At 31.6% G+C, this 18,054-nt stretch overlaps 3 protein-coding genes across 3 annotated transcripts; all 3 read left to right on the forward strand.

Annotated features, from left to right (window-relative positions):
• Positions 1-3,009: 3,009 nt before the first annotated feature.
• On the forward strand, positions 3,010-5,322 carry LOC107848573 (stress-response A/B barrel domain-containing protein At5g22580). Its single transcript, XM_016693363.2, has 2 exons — positions 3,010-3,277; positions 4,824-5,322. The coding sequence occupies exons 1-2, from the start codon at positions 3,156-3,158 to the stop codon at positions 5,023-5,025; spliced, it is 324 nt and encodes a 107-aa protein (XP_016548849.1). The 5' UTR covers positions 3,010-3,155; the 3' UTR covers positions 5,026-5,322.
• A 2,016-nt stretch (positions 5,323-7,338) lies between these two features.
• On the forward strand, positions 7,339-9,018 carry LOC107846928 (stress-response A/B barrel domain-containing protein At5g22580). The gene is made up of 2 exons (XM_016691199.2): positions 7,339-7,721; positions 8,635-9,018. The coding sequence occupies exons 1-2, from the start codon at positions 7,597-7,599 to the stop codon at positions 8,825-8,827; spliced, it is 318 nt and encodes a 105-aa protein (XP_016546685.1). The 5' UTR covers positions 7,339-7,596; the 3' UTR covers positions 8,828-9,018.
• A 1,580-nt stretch (positions 9,019-10,598) lies between these two features.
• Positions 10,599-12,026, forward strand: LOC107846891. The gene is made up of 2 exons (XM_016691160.2): positions 10,599-11,499; positions 11,614-12,026. Exons 1-2 carry the CDS (start codon positions 10,764-10,766, stop codon positions 11,733-11,735), a joined length of 858 nt encoding a protein of 285 aa, XP_016546646.1. The 5' UTR covers positions 10,599-10,763; the 3' UTR covers positions 11,736-12,026.
• The last annotated feature ends 6,028 nt before the right edge of the window (positions 12,027-18,054 follow it).

Below are 18,054 nucleotides of genomic sequence, written 5' to 3' on the forward strand. Positions count from 1 at the left end.
AAAAAACAAGTTCAGAAAATAAAATTACTTTGTAAAGAATTACCAAAACTACAATTTCCAGATGAAAATAGAAAATTTATATATATAATAGAAGCAGATGCTAGTCGATAGTTTATAACACAATTAAAAGATATAACTCTTAATTACTATGAAACTTCTGTCGATAGAGGCAAAAGTTTAATTCAGAATTCAAAAGCTATTTCGTAAAAGATATTTCTTAGTTCCTGCGGAACTTATACGGACAGTGGTAAAACTTTGGTTTCAGAACTCACAAGTCAAGCCGTGAAAGACACAACTTAGTTTTTATTGAACTTATGTCGAACAAGAGAAATATTATCTTGATAACTTTCTTTTTTGAAAAAAAAAAATCTATGCATTAAAACTTTCACTATGTATAGAGTCGGAAAATGGCCCGACAATAAAATTTATTGTTTGCAATCTTACCTTATATTTCTGTTAGAGACTGTTTTCAAAAGTTTAACTTGTGACCTCCTGATCATGTGGCAATAACTTTACCAATTACTCCAAGGTTCTCCTTCACATTTACTCCCTTCGTCCCAAATTACCCATCCCAAATTTGCTAATTTGATTTTTCATTTTACTTGTTTTTTTTATTAATCAAGAAGAGATAAAAAAAAAAGTTTTCATGTTTACCCTTTGCATTAATTACTTTTTCTTTAAATTAAAATGTAAACATCATTTAATAGGGTACTATGGTAAACTACCCATGTTATTAATTATTTTTCTTAATCAATATGTCATCTCAATTTGGGATGGGTAATTTGGTACGAAGGGAGTAGCTAGGTTATAGAAATACTACACTAACTTATCACATTATTTAATTCTTAAATTTGTGCCTAGCAAAATTTTGTCATAGAAAAGTAATTTATTTCACAACATTTTCAGTAAATAAATAGGAGTAGCATAAACAAAAATATTAGTCTGTCAGGCTACAGATTCAAATTGTTTGGGCATATGAGCCTATTTGACTCTACTTTTGTTGTCTTTTGATTATTTTAATTTCAAAATTATACTCTATACTACTCTTAAGATTTCAAAAAAATAAAATAAAATAAAATTAGGTAGGATGAAAACAGAGGACTATATAGGATTTTGAGAGACTGAATGAATTATTATGAAAATACTTTGAATATAAATTCGTCCATTTGTATTTAAGATACGCTCATGTATGCAAAAGTTTTAACTGTTGTTTCAGATGTAATTGAAAAATAGCTAAACTATAAAATGAATCGTGCCCTCCACCTAATGACTTCGAATGTAACTTACATTTAAAGACTTGATAGTTACAAAATTCTGTAATTCATATCAAGTATTATATTTTACTACGTTCTTCATCGATGTAAGAGTCGAGATATCCCTTGGCTATTGAATTCTTGTTGAAAAAATTTTGTTAGTTAAAATATAGAACAATGTCATGAACTAATTAACGTCACAGAAGTAATATAAAATAATTTTTTTAGTTAATTAATAATTATACAAAATAGATGATATTTTATGTACCAAAAAAAATTATAATATTTGTTACACAAAGTAGATTATCATATTCCTTAAATTAAGTGATGTTATGTCAATAATTTTCCATGTCAAAATTCAATCATGAATCAGCTAGATACCACATAATATTTGGACATGGATAAAAGTCCATAAAATGAACATGTATACCCTACTTAGAATATTAAAGCTAAAAAAAGAAGAGAAAAAAAAGTAGACATAATAAAAAGAAAATATATATCTTTCAATCAGTCCCACACTTGAAACAATATCCTTCTTAAGCATAAGGTGAGAAACTTATAAAATAAATCACAAAAATATGTGTCACTATAAATTACAAAAATATGTGTCGCTATAAATCATTTTTTTTATTAAGATAAATGAGAATTTTAAAGACAATTATTTATGAATATATAAATGTGTCCATTCTTTTAACAGACTAAAAAGAAAATTGTGTATCCCAATTTAATCTTATACACTTCTCAAATTACTTTTAACAAAATGATTTATAGCTACAAATGTACCTATAACATGTTTTAAACCACGAGTTTAAAAAAGCTTATTTTCTTCTTAAACTTCCTGCTTAATGAAATATTGTCGCATAAATTAGGACGGCAGGCAACATAATCTATTATACTAGTTTTCTAGAGTTCGATAGTTTTAACTAAAAACTTGTATATGTGTTAAGAAATCCACTAAATATAAGCAAATATTAAGATGAGAGCCCAATAACTCTCACTTACGTGACAAAAGTGTCGCGTATGCGACACTTGCTGCTAGTTGGCAGACTGCTTAACCAATCGAAGGCATCGCGAACGCGATGCATCAGCACCAGCCGAGACTTGGAAAATTCATCTGAAATCTCGTATATGTAAACGAACTATGTTATTCTATCAAATTCAATGTTCCGGATTCAATGGTGCAGTCAAAATTTTCATCCGAGATGATTTCACTAAAAATTGAATCTCACACCCACTATTTAAGAAATTGATGCCAACTAATGGATCATCCGAACAAATAAATTTTAAATTCTAAATCGAATTTTATCTCAGAAAAGTAGTCATTTCTGACTATGATGATGATGCATATTTTGAAAACTAAGTCCTCAAATTCCAAGAAGAATATGGTTCAGAATGCCCTACTTCTTTTTGAAAAGTAAAGGTTAAGACAATTAGAGTGAAGCCATGAAAGTTACAGCCTAGTGGGGACAATTGTCCATGCACCTAATCAGGATGTACTGTTTTGACACTCGTTAAATATTATATATAATTATATAAAGATATAAAAAAAATTAATATAAAATTTAGAAAAGTATCCAGTAAGCCAAGAAGATAACTGAGTGCATTAACTTTCAGACAAAATCTTAAAATTTTGAACATCAAAGATGTACGTTCAAACCATCCGAGCATCCACGGTACTTAAATACTGGGTCCGCCACCGCAGCTAATGCACCTTTTTCCATATATTGTTTTGCAGATATTGTCTTGTAAAAGAGAGACTTGACTTCATGGTACAAAAATTATGTGTATAGTGATTACAGACTGTTGAAGTTGACACAAAAATTGTGTGTGTGTTTGTTTATGTATATATAGGTGTGTTTTGGTGAACCATTTTGCTTCATTGGTTTAGTAATAATTTTAGCTATGGCTAATGAATTTAAGCATTTGGTTTTGGTTAAGTTCAAAGAAGATGTTGTGGTGGAGGATATTCTAAAAGGGTTGGAAAAACTTGTCCAAGAAATGGATATTGTCAAGTCATTTGTTTGGTAAGTATATATGAATATATACATTTTTCTCATAGTCATTTTAATATTTTATCGAACTATGTTGTTCAGACTCTTCAAAAATATCGATAGGTTCATATCTGATCCTTTGAAAGTAGGGTTTTCTTGATAGATTCACTTTGAAGTTCAGACTCTTCAGAAATATCGATAGGTTCATATCAAACTCTTTAGAAGTAGGATTTTCTTGAAAGATCCAATATGAATGTAATAACATTTCAAAGAGTTCGAGCAACATAGTTGCTAGTAAATCACACCCTCTTATATACTCCCTCTTTTCAATTTATGTGGCAATATTCGACTCGCATGTAGTCTAACAGAAATTTTTGAAATTTGTAGTTAAATTAAGTCATAGATATTTGTATGATTATAAATTGTGATTTTTTTAATGTTGTTATGAATTCTCTATTTTGCTCGAATTTTGCAAAAATGTTGCATCCATATCCAATACGGATTGTCTGAAATTAATATACACCATTTATGGAAAATTCGACATGCACACAACGACACCTTTAAGAGTCCGAGCAACATAGATTATGATAATGAATGAACTAACTACATTTTCTTTTGAGAGTTAATGGTTAAAATAACATCTGAATTATCACTGTCTTGCAAAATATATGTTGAGATAGTAACAAATGGTGATAGTTCAGATAGAAAAAGAAAACGACTGATAGTTTAGATGTGTGTTAAACTATTTTTGTAAAACAACAACATATCTCATGTATTCCCATATAGTGAGGTATAAGGAAGGTAAAATATATGCAGTTCATACCACTACTTTCAAAGAAATAGAGAGATTATTTTCGATAGATCATTTCGATGGTGATAGTTCTTGTCAGTGGCGGAGCTAAAATTTTCACTAAGGGGTTCAAAATCGAAAGAAGTAGGCACTCGAATTAGTCAAATGGGGTTCAACGTCAATTATATATATATAAAAATTAATTTTAACCATGTATAAATAGTAGTTATATAATTTTTCGGTGAATGGAGTTCGGATAAACCCCTAACCTTAAGGTGGCTTCGACCCTGGTTCTTGTGATGTAGTAATAGATGCAGGTAATATCTATGTTGATGTAGTTGTTAGAGTCTGTGACCCGAATTTTGTTGATTCGATCATGAAATTCGCGGTGCAACCCAAGTTTGTGATTTTTTGTGGGGTATGAACCTATATGTTTTTGGGCTTAGGATCTATTTGTACGCACGTATTATATATGTATGTTTAGTGGGCTGTTTCGGGTAGTTTCAGTACACGAAATTGAGACTATTGTCTACACCTTGTAGTCCTCTTCTTCATAGTGAATTTTCGCTGCCTCTACCCGTGATTTTTCCTGCAAGGGTTTCCACGTAAAATCTGTATGTGTTCTTGTTGTTTTTCTCTTTTGTTTGTGGTTTACTTATTCGGTCCGATCATAACAATAGTAATAGATGGTGATAATTCAGGTAGGAAAAGAAAACGCCTGATAGTTTAGATATGTTTTTTAATCATTTTTTTAATGATTGTAAATTTAAAATATGGTTTTTGTGACAGGGGAAAAGATGATGAAAGCCATGAGATGCTGACACAAGGTTACACACATGCTATTATAATGACATTCAATAGCAAAGAAGACTATAAAACTTTTGCAAGTCACCCAAATCATGTTGAATTTTCATCCACTTTTGCCACTGTGATTGACAAGGCTGTGTTGCTTGATTTTCCTGTTGTTTCTGTCAAAGCTCCTGCTAATTGATCATCAGGATGTACAGATCAAACCGTCAAGTCAAATAAAAATTAAAAAAACTCAAGTTCAATGATCATATATGATCAATAATGACACACAAAAAAAAAAAACTAGTACTATGTGTGTGTGTTTATGTTTCAATGTGGTTTGATTTGTTTAGGATGTTTTCTTTTTGTTGTTGTTTGAGGTTTAAGTGTGTGTGTATGTGAACATTTTTATTGTCTTTGCTTCCAAACTTGTGGATGGTTTAAGACATGTAATGTATCACTATGAAGTATCTTGAAATAAATTAAGGCTTAATATATACATTTACTTCTTCCAAAATTGTGCATGGTTAAGACATGTACTCGTTCGTTTGGTAGAGTGTATAAGAATAGTATAAAATATGATGTATTAGTACGGCAAATATTAGTTATGTTGAGATTATTAATTAAGCAGTATTAGGTTTGGTCTGTTAAAAGTTATTTTCAAAAATATCCTCGACAAATATAATGAAAATGATGTGGAAAAGGTTTTGAGGGACTATTGTGTCTTTACTCATGCTAATGCATACATTAAAGTTCATTGCATTGCTAATACGAAGGATTTCTCATGTATTAGTTATGGATAGCATAATACCCGTAGGTTGAAAAAGTGTATCAAATAAGGTATTCGTAATATACAGAGCGAACGCAAATATTATTTTTTCTGATGCATCCTACCAGATGACTCCGTAATATATCACTGAGAAGTATGATGGGGTTTTAGGAATCCCTTCAATCTTAATCAGAGATCATATGATGTTCGTTTCTTCAAAATACATAACCAAGAAGTGTGATGGGATTTTAGGAATCTCTTCAATCTTCAATCTTAATCAGAGGTCATCTAACGTTCGTCTCTTGAGAATACATAATTTTTCGATAAGGAGCATTTTACCCCTAGTAATCCAATCCAACGCTAACGAATTTCAGACACCGATTTATTAAACAAAGGTAAAGGCATTCTTCTTTTTTCTTTTTTTTTTTAATGAAAAGCGTTTTACCTCCTTAGAAGTGTAATATGATTGATGGTCGATATTCATCTACTCTTAATTAGTGATCGATTTTGAATTTAAGTTCTCAAAATGTATAAACATTTTGATAGCGAATGTTTTAGTTCAGTGAATTTATGTGACACTCGTGAATTTTATATCGAATAATTAAATTTAAAAAAGGACTGAAATACACTCATGCATTTCCCAATATAATATTGTGAATAAGAAATGACAAATACACGTGAATTTGGATCAGTGACTATTTGCCAAAAAAAGATACTCTTTTCGATCTTATTTTATTTAGTATTTAAATTTTTTACTTTATACTTAAAATATTTATTTATAATTACATAAATGTATAGTTTATTCTTTCAAATATAAATAAATATTTGAAAAAAGCTCTTATTCTGATGTACTTTTTCTATTAAAAAAAAGGAAAAAAAGGCAACTTGACCCGCAACTCAAATTTATATTTTCAAAAGTAAAATTAATAAAATAAATGTTTAATAATTTTTTTTTAAAAGAGAATATCAAATCAATAACGTCGATTATTTTGAAACAAAGGAAGTAGATGTGCATTAATAGTCTAGTTAATATTTCCATTTTTTTATTACAAAGTCATATCTACCCACTCTATCGAGAATATCCAAAACTCAAATTATACTACTATAAAATTTTATGAAAATTAAATGGCTAAATTAATTACTAAGTTTCTTTATTGTGTTGATTTCTTGGAACTTGTACTCCAACACGTGTTCGTTCTTGAAACTAGTATTCTAACAGATCGAGAAATTAATTAAATTGATTTATATTTGATTTGATTTTATATTTTTTTAAAAAAATTGATGATATTTAGTATGATTTTGAATTTATTAAAAAAATTAAAGAATAATGGAACCAATAAATTATATATATGGAACCAATATATATATATATATATATTTTATTTTTAAAAGAATGAAAAATATATAAAAATGTCTTTTAATCTTGTATTTTTAAATGTGCAATATGCAAAGTTGAAATTAAAAATCACTAAGAGAAAAAAAAAATTTTGAACGAACTAAAAAAAAAAGTAGGTTATTCTCTTTTAAATAGAAAGAGTAATAACATTTTTTTTTTATAAATAATTTTAAATACCTTACATTAGATTTGCGTCATATTACTTTTTTATATAATTAATTTTTATTTTTTTTTTTTTATAAATTTTTTTTTTTTTTTTTTTTTTTTTTTCCGTTTGAGTGAATCATTTCATGTGTGATTAATAATTGAACAATCAAACAAAATCTAACTCAAAGCCATAAATATGTAGTATTTTATTCGATTTTAATAATTTAAAAAATAATTATATTAAATTCTTACTATGGCAATAATGATGTACTTAGTTTAATTACACATGTAGCGTCTAGAGAAGTACCAACCTTTCTACGTTCCAAAGGTGGAGAGACTGTTTCGAATAGAAACTCCCACACAAATACTTCACTACTTAACTACATGTATATGTGTGCATATATAGGTATGTTTTGGTAAACCATTTTGCTCCATTGGTTTATAAATATTTAGTAGTAACCATGGCTAATAATGAATTCAAGCATTTGGTTTTGGTTAAGTTTAAAGAAGATGTTGTAGTGGAAGACATTCTAAAAGAGTTGGAAAAACTTGCTCATGGAACTGATCTTATCAAGTCTTTTGTTTGGTAAGTCATTTAATATTAAGCAACATTTTTCTCATAGGTTCATTTTGGTCCATTAGTGATATTGTCCGCTCTGCGCCTACACCTGTACGGTTTTAAAATGCGTCAATAGAGTAAACATGTTTACGTATATACCCAGCATCTCTCTTGTGGTTTGTTGGTGTGAGACTCTTATTCTAAGTTGATCACATAGTCGATCTTGACTTGTTTGGAACTTAGGCACAGTTTTTCTTTTGATTTTTCGTCCGGTGTCCGGTACCCGTATTGGAGTCTGATTAATCCAGATTCGCACCGCGTAGGGCCCATTCGGGGGAAAGTGCTCCTTACCAAGGATTTTTCCATACCGGGGCTTGAACCCGAGACCTCCGATTAAGGAAGGAGCAGCCACATCCGTTGCACCAAATCATTTGGTGGTAACTTGGGCATAGTTGTTACGGTTCATTCTGTTGTATAGCTACACATTTTTTTTTTGGTGAATAATTGGTAAAAACTTGCTAATGAAATTGATGTTTCAAGTCTTTGTTTGGTAAGACCTTGAATACTAAGCAATATTTTTCTCATAGGTTCATTTTAGTCTGTAACGGCCCAGCCAACTAGTGATATTGGCCATTCTGAGCCTAGACTTGCACGGCTTTAAAACGCGTCACATAGTCGATCTTGAGTTGTTTGGGACTGAGGTGTAGTTGTTACTGTTCATTTTGTTGTATACCTACACACTTTTTTTGGGTGAATAATTGGTAAAAACTTGCTAATGAAATTGATGTTGTCATTTTTTTTTGTTTGGTAAGTAACATTCTTGTCATAGTTTCATTTTAGTCGATGTCAACTTGTTTGAAATTGAAGCGTAGTAGTTGTTTTCGTTCTTTTAATGTGTAGACTATAGTCACATAATATGGTTCTTTTAACATTTTGACAGGGGAAAAGATACTGAAAGCCATGAAATGCTTACACAAGGTTACACTCATGCTATTATAATGACATACAATAGCAAAGAAGACTATGAAGCTTGTATTAGTCACCCGAAAGATGTCGATTTCGCCGCTCTTTTTGTCACTGTAATTGAAAAAGCTGTGGTGCTGAACTTCCCAGCTGTTTCTGTCAAAGGTTGATAACATATTGATCAATGGCACAACAACAAAAACTAGTGTTATGTGTGTGCCTGTGTTGTTGCAATATGGAGTTTTTGGGCTATTTGAGGTTTTTTTAACTGTTTTGAATGTGAACATTGTTGTCTTTTAAGACATGTATTGTATCACTATGAGGTATGTTTGCAATAAATTGAGTGAACATTTCAGTAGAACTTGCATCTTACTTTCAATATCTTGTGAGTGACAACTTTAGGGGAGTTCGAGTCGTGGAATCAGCCATTAGTGTTTGCATCGGGGTAGGGTGTATAGATCACGCACCCTTGGAGTGCGGTCTTTTTTTCTACAACGACAACACACCCGGTGTATTTCCACAAAGTGGGTCTGGGAAGGTAAAGTGTACGCAGTTCATACTACTACCTCATATGAAGTAGAGAGGTTGTTTTCGATAGACCCCCGACTCAAAACACAACAGAATGAGATAACAAGTTGAGTTTTTTCTAGTAATATTATTAGCAAAAAATAAATCAACTACGAAACAAATCTAACTTTTTGACTTTTCATAACCTATGTCTCTTCCATATGTGGCTTTTGCTATTCCTAATAAAAGGAACAGCTCGGTGCACGAAATATTTTTCATTCACATAGGGTTCGAAAAAGGGCCGCACCCGAAAAGTCATTCTTTATCAAATGAGCACAACAAAGCTAGTGTTATGTGTGTGCCACTTAGGATGTTTTTGGGCTATTTGATCACTATGAAGTATCTTGCACTATATGATATCCATTCTTGAATGGACCATTTTCAATAGAAACTTGTGTCTTTTTCTTTATCTTGTGACTAATGTTGATTAGCAAAAGATCAATAACTACAAAACATATTAATTTTTTGACTTTTCATAACCTATGTCTGCTACATCTGGCTTCTACTGTTGCTAGTAAAGCGACAGTCCAGTGCACGAAGCATCCCACTTACACATGGTCCGAGAAAGTGTTGCACCCGTAAAGGGTGTAAAATAAAATCAATGGTTGATTCCATGGCTCAAAATCCATTACATAACACGAAGACTACTTTACTATTGCTCTAAACTCTAAAAGATCTCAACTTTTTTTTGAAAAAAACAACAATAGCATCCGTGCACCTCCTCATTACGTGTCCGAACCATCGCAAACTCACTTCCTGCATCTTTTCCTCCATCAAAGCCACTTTCACCTTCTCTCGAATAATTTCATTTCTAACCCTATCAGTCCTAATAAATCCATACATTTTGGACGTGAGAATACACTGCGTATATTGTTGTTGTTGTTGCATGGTCACATGAGAATGTGAAAGTGAAAAGGGTGAAGGTTTTTGCAAGTGAAAAAGGGAGAATTACCATGAAGAGGACTTAAAGGTGCCAAAGCATATCAGAGAGTAAAGCATTTAGTACCGAACTATGACCAAATTTGTTATGACACGCTTCAACTTCACAAGGGTCCTATTCAGGGGCGGATCCAGGATTTTCAGTAAAGGGGTTCAGTAATACATATACGGACTAGTTGAAGGGGGTTCAACCTCTACTATTTATACATAAAAAAAAATTTTACCATGTAAAAATAGTATAATTTTCCGACGAAGGGGGTTCAGCCTCTACTATTTATGTAATAAAGGTGCATGTCAGCACAAAAGAGCGATAAAAATATGCTAAAAAGAGTTCAGGGGTATAGGACTCTCGTAAAGTTGAAGTGTGTCGTAGCAACTTTGGCTATAGTTCGAGGGATACTACATGCTCTATGTGATATCAGATAAAACAAGTTGATCATATTTTATTCCAAAGTTTTATGATGCTGTAAGATTAGATAGAATTTTTTTTTTATTCTTTGGTTTCTCCTTTTTACAGCCTTTTCATCTGTTTATGCATATTCACATTACATCACAAACTCCAATCTTGAAGTTCCAATACAGTAGTAAAAAGATCAAATCATGGAAATCTTGATCAAGAAAGTTCATTTTCTAGTCTTTTTGATCCTTTTTATCAACTTTACCTTTGCAAGAACTTCTCAAGAATCACAAAACTACTGTGGAAACATAAAGATTGAAGAGCCATTTGTTTCACAAAGCTCAAAAAACAAATCTTTCTTGAAGAACTTAGTCCTTTGTAGATCAAATATTCTATACTTCAAAACATCTCTTGGCCTTTTCCAAGTTTCATCAATTGATTACAACAACAAACTTTTAACTATTTCTCATAACTCTTGTTCATCGTCATCTAACTATGTTTCTCCTAAAGATTTATCATTAGGTTTTCCAAATCCCCCTATGCCTAACTCATTACTCCTATTCAACTGCTTAACTCCTTTGGGAAATACATCAACTTTTAAAAACTGTCCACACTTGAAAAATGAAAAAGATTCTTCATTTACTTTATGTAATGGCCTAAACAAAAAAGGGTCTTTGTCATTTTCTTGTTTGATGGTTGATGATATACAAGATTTGGAAAATGAATTTCATCCTAATGAATTGAAATGTTCACATTATAGAAGAATTTATAAAAGCACTTGTGATGATCAAGATGGGAATAGTACTGCTGTGAAGTTTGAGTTTGGGACAAGGTTATCTTGGGAAATAGACCATGTGCCAAATCCTTGTGATGAATGTAGAAAGCCTCATGGTAATTGTGGTGTTGGATTGAGATGCCTCTGTCATGTAACACAATGCAGTAAGTTTACATATTTGATCGTTCGGCCAAAAATATTTACTAATATACATGTATTATACATTAAATATACATTTTGTTGGGGTTGGTGTTTTGATGAATATTTTTTTTTTGCAGAGGTAGAGGTTTCTGCTGGGGTAATTAAGAGATCAAGTGGTACTATGCTCTTCTCTTTGCTTTTCTTGATTGTTCTTTGGGATCATCTTGAAGGAGTAACTGGTAAAGTTGCTGTCATATGACTAGGAGGTCACGGGTTCAAGCCTTGGAAACAGCCTCCGGCAGTAATGCAAGGTAAGGTTGCGTATAATACACCCTTGTAGTGGGGCTCTTCCCCGGGTCCTACACGTAGAGTGAGCTTTAGTGCAGTGGGCTATCTTTTTTTTTGTTTAAGTTCTTCACTCTCTTGTGTAAAAGGAAAATGTATTTACTTGCTTGATTTCAAAGAATGAGAATTTGTCATTAAGACTATCAAGATGTATTGCTATGCAAAAGAATGAGAATTTGTCATGAAGACTATCTTTCAAGATGTACATTGTACTCTATGTAATCATGATGCTTTTATCTTGTACAAAAAAGCTATGTTGCTCCGACTCTCCAAAAAAGTTGTTGAGTGTGCGCCAGATCCTCCAAAAGTAGCGCATTTTTTGGACAGTCCGTGCAATATAGCTAAATAGTGTGATGAAGATCTATCTCGCTCATAATCTTCAAAAATGTCGATGGATGTGTGTCGGCTTTATAGTGTGATGAAGATCTGTCTTGCTCATAATCTTCGAAAACGTCGATGGATGTGTGTCGGATCCTTCAAAAGCAGTGTATTTTCGAAGGATTCGACACAGGTACGATAGCTTTTCCAGATACTACTTTCATCAATATATATGTCAAAAGTGAAAATTACAAGTGGTAGGGTGCATTTTCCACTTGACCAAATTATGAAACAAGTAGGGACATGATTTACAGAACTTTAGTGAAACCATTGTTGAATTTAAGCTTTTCATCATGCTGTAAAGTTGTGTCATTGTTTGCTAAAAGTTATATGAATATGCATGTGGTAGGGGCCAAAATTTGAGAAAATCAATATGCAATATCTAGTCTTGTGATCATAGAAGATTTGTCTTGTTGAAAACTATAGAATTATTGAGACAAATGACAGAATATATGATAATATATTCGCTATTATCGTACCTAGTTCGGGTAGGAGAAGGAAACAACTGATAGTTAGGGTGTGAAACTTGCGAAAAAGTGATAGTTCAGGTGTGATGTTTGGTTTGTGTCCTCCAAGTTTGAGTTTTACATCGTTATCCCCATGGCGGAGTAGAGGGGCGTGAGGGGTTCATCTGAATCACTTTCGGTATATACAAGGTCAAAAATAAGTTATATATAAGATGCTGAATTCCCTCGACTTCTTCGTGTATTTACGCTGTCAATATATGTCAACTACTTTTAAGAGCTCACGATAATCTTGAACTTGAATGATTTAAGCATTAGTACTGCAATTTGGAAGGAAAAATAACATAAATATACACATTAACTTATTATATTTATATAAATCCCCGCCCTTACAAAGTAGTTATAAAAATCTCAATTAATTATGTATCTTCGTTGAATGTATCGGGAGCTAATTATGTATCTCGACAAACCCAAAATCAAAAAAAATATAACGGGAGCTAATTATGTATCTGTACAAAGGAAAAAATGTATTTTCGTTGGATGTGTTATGGATCTCGCAGACCCAAAATCGAAAAAAAATGTATCGAAAGCTAATTATGTATTTTTATAAAGGAAAATAATATATCTTCGTTGGATGCATCATGAGCTAATTATGTATATCGACAAACCCAAAATCAAAATTTTCAGTAATTATACAAAATGTCAAAATTTTCTATAACTAACTTCAACCTGTTGGGATTTATATTGTTTGTCCAAAAATGAATATAAGAATTCTATTGGGTGTTTTATTTGAGCATCGTTATTTAATTTGTGCCTTTAAAAAAAATAAAAAATGGGTTAAATTAATGAATGAATCGTGACCTAAGAAAAATAAAATCTTATTTATTTGTTTACTTGCTTACAATATGCTATTACAAAATCAAACTAAAAATAGGTAGAAAATTTTATCTATTTTTTGATAATTTTTGCTGTTCAATTAATCTATTTGGGCTTTCTAAAGTTTTCCTATGAAGCAATTTGATGTAAATAACACTTCTGGCTAATTTACACAAATATTACTTTTGTAGCCTTGTCTTTAGAAGTTAGTCAATAATATTCAAATTCAAAAACTAATATTCAACCTATTGGTCTATATTGTGGCTAGGGATGGGCGTTTGGTATTTGGTTCGGTATTTTTAATGTTCGGATTCGGTAATTCGGTAATCGGTATTTGAACATAAATACCACATACCATACTTATAAACATCAGTTCAGTAGTTTGGTAATCGGTAAATTAAACTTTGATTCGGTACGGTATTTGGTAATACCATATTAAAGTTGGATATGTGCAAATGTACGTTTTAAACTTCAAAGAGTATATTTAATAGAAACTCTATTTAGTATTCTTTTTGTTGCTTTTTACGAATATATTACCCAGGTCCAAGAGATTCTTTGAAATGACTAGTACTATTGTCTATTGGGTTGGGTTAGACACACACACACATATATATTCAATATTCGGTAAATACCGATTACCAAACGGTATTAATATCTTGTATTAAACTCAATCTCGAATACCGAAATATTAAAATTTTACTCACAAATACCATACCAAATTATCGAATACCAATTATCAAAATTTTTGATTCGATTCGATAATTCGATTTTTAGTATTTTATGCTCAGCCCTAATCGTGGCTAAATTCAAAATATAAGGCCACACAAAATAGCCATCTATTGTGAATAATAAGCCATCTAAATTGGCCATACTTGAAATTATTCCTAACCCAATTGTTCAAGAACTAAATTTGAAATGTAGTTACTAATGTCTGATATCGCTATTCTAAAATTTAAAAATCATAAAGTTCAGATTCCAACTTCATATTTATGTTGTCGGTGCTTGTTAAGAGTTTCATATTGAAAAAAAAATGAGCACTTGGTATCCTTAATTATATGGTATCAAAGTCGGACTGTAGTTACTAAAATATGATATCACTATTCTAAATTTTAAAACTCATAAAATTCATATTACAACCTCACATTCATGCTATCGATGCCTGTTAAGAGTCCCACATCGAAAAAAAGATGGGTACTTGATAGAGCCGTCAATATGGGTCAGGCCTGTTGGGCTAACTCGACCCAGCCTGTAATTTGATAGAACTGAGCTATGATTTTTGCAGCCCGTTTAAGAACAAGGCTTTTTAGTCCGACCCGAATAAGCCTGTTGGCCTGTGGGGCTTGATCAATATGGGCTGGGCTGGCCCATGAGTCAAACAAAAAATGATTAAAAAGTAGAATAGAGTACTAAGAATAAAAAAAAAATTCAAACTCAAAGTCTACTTGGACCATCGTAGATATTTAAATATTAATTATATTTATAAAATATATAAAGAATTAAAATACAAAATACTAAACTTTTTAAGGAATCAATATGTCTGATGAAGATGGCGTGGCGATGTTGAACACGCCATAAGTGCCAAGAGAGTTTTTTTTTTTAGTTCATTTTCACTTTAATGGACTAAATATTGACATTTCTTTGTATTTTATTATGATCAATTAAAATAAAATTAGGTTAATATTGATATTTAGCTAGCTATATTTTTTTTTTGGTTTTTACATCCGATGTCCGGTGCCCGCATTGGAGCCCCGACTAATCTGGATCGCGCGTTGCAGGGCCCATTAAGGTGGCAGCGCTCCCAACAGAACTTTCTCCATACCCAGGGTCGAACTCTCGACCTCTGGTTAAGGGTGGAGCAGCCCCATCCACTGCACCACAATCCATGTTGGTTAGCTAGCTATATTATTATCCATTATTGGTTTCGTTTGTTTTTTCAACATCTCTATTTAATTTGAATTTTGTGTTAAAAGATTTATTTTCACAGATTATTAGGATTATTTTGTAAATTTGAGACTTGATTCACAAGTAGTAACTTCATGTAACATTATATTGTAAATATTTATGTAATTAACATTTTAAAATTTAAACTAAGATTATAAAAATGATATATTTTAAAAAGTGAGTTGGCTCGTGGAGGCCTGCAACCCATAGTATGATGGTCTGGGCTTGTTATTTTCTGGTCTATCATATTAATGGGTCAGCCTGGCCTGACCCGTCAAACTCCAAAGCTCGTGTAGGCTAGCTCGGATGGATTGGGCCGACTCATATTGACAACTTTAGTACTTGATATCCTTATATGGTATCGAATTTGGAATGCAGTTACTAATATCTGATATTGCTATTTCAATTGATGCCGGTTAAGAATCCTACATCGAAAAAAGAATGGGTGCCTAATATCCTTATATGATATCAAATTCAGAATGCAGATACTAATATCTAATATTGCTATTCTAAAATTTAAAACTAATAAAGTTCAAATTCCAACTTCACATTCATGTTCAACCCCCATATTATATTATTCACGAGGAAAATAATAACTTTACACTTGTTATTCTACCAAATTATGTTATTAGGTTTTTTTGATCCATTTAATGAAGATACAATGGTGGTTCTATTTATATATTTAGTATTAAAAATTAAAATTCATCTTTTAATAGTAGCATCACCATACATTGAAGGCAACATCCAAACATAGCAATTGAGTAACATTTTAAGACCACATCTACATGTTGCAATGGTGTGAAAATGAGAGATTTAAGCAGTGGGACAATTATTCCAGCAGTATTGAAGGTGAAACAACATAAAGATAAGATATACTCTCAAGAAAATTTGTATTGGTGGCCCATATTGGTAGAGTATTTAAACCAACTTTGATAGATTGATATTATTCATGAGGCTATTTTATGAGTACCAATTTAAATTTATAATGAATTGATTAGTTTTATGTTAGCTGTCAGCCAATCTCAATCCTCTTGTTTTATCTGACCTTGAGATCGGTATTAATGTTAGCAAGCTGACACTGACGGAGTTGATCAAAAGGAGAAATCATAGCGAGTGAAAGTTTTAAAAAGGGGATGAAGTCGATACAAATATACATGAAAGAAGTTATCTTATCTCAAGTCCATGACACGTATTATCCATTTGGTCCAATAAGCCTCACAGATTTGTTCCTCGGACGACAACATCATTGAGCCCAAGAACACACGTACCATGTGAACTTGTATTATACATATTATGAAGGAAAAATAACATAAATATACACCTTAACTTATCATATTTACACAAATCTCCACCCTTTTAAAGTAATTACAAAAATCCCAACTAATTATGTATCTTCGTTGGATGTATTGGGACGGAGCTAACTATGTATCTCGACAGACCCAAAAAAAATAATTTCGGGAGCTAATTATGTATTTTTACAAGAAAAAATGTATATTTGTTAGATGTATTATGTATCTCGACAGATCCAAAATAAAAAGAAAATGTATCAGGAGCTAATTTGTACCTTTACAAAGGAAAAAAATATTTTCGTTGGATGTATCGGAAGCTACTTATGTATCTAGACAGACCCAAAATTGAGATTTTCAGTAATTATGCAAAATATTATTTTTTTTTGTAATTAAACTCTAAACTGTCCTGATTTGTGTTATTTTTACTATTATTATACCTTTACAAAACTCTTCAATATTTCCTATTTTATTTTGATGTGGAATTTGTCTAAGGTATCTTCTTCATCGCTTCTTCAGAAGTCAGTCAATTCTTCTCTTTGATCCACGCTCATCGATCCATCCTCTGTCATGACCTTCACATAACCGATCTCGACTTGTTTGACATTGAGATGTAACATTTGTTGTAATGGGTACCAATTTGAATATGGGGTTCATGAAAAAAATGCATTGTTGATGTACTTTTCTTCTTATCAAGAACAGACTGTCTGATGTAGATAATTACAAGTTGTAATTTAATGAAGAAAGAGTCCCATTTTAGACATGGTCCACACCCCCTCCCCCTTTGTCTCTAGAGTCAGCGGCGGACTTATAGCCAATCTTTTGGTATTCTAATATCCGTTAAATTTGACGCAAATTAAATATAATTATATAAAAAAGATATCTGGATACTTTAGTTTACAGATGAAACCTTAAAATTTTAGACGTTAATATATATGTTTGAATTTTTCAAACACCTACGATTCTTAAATTCTGGGTTTCCAATGGTGGGAGTTGAAGTGTTGTGTACTAATTTGCCAGTGAAATTATAGTCAGTATTGCTCAGAGTAGACTACAAAAATCTTGTGATCCTTCATTATTATTGCTGTTGGATGTAGTACCACTATTCATTTTCATATTAAATTTTTATGTTCACTATACTTTAATGTAGTTCATGATATTGCCAAAACAAGACTCTTTTAAGTTGTTCCACATTCCCTGGGTTGTGCATCGGTCGGTTCGATTCAATTTTATGTATTATTGGTTTGGTTTATTGGTTATCGATTTTTAAATATATAAAACCAATAAT

The sequence above is a fragment of the Capsicum annuum genome, chromosome 11 (assembly GCF_002878395.1).
Source record: "Capsicum annuum cultivar UCD-10X-F1 chromosome 11, UCD10Xv1.1, whole genome shotgun sequence".
In the NCBI taxonomy this organism is placed as follows: Eukaryota; Viridiplantae; Streptophyta; class Magnoliopsida; order Solanales; family Solanaceae; genus Capsicum; species Capsicum annuum.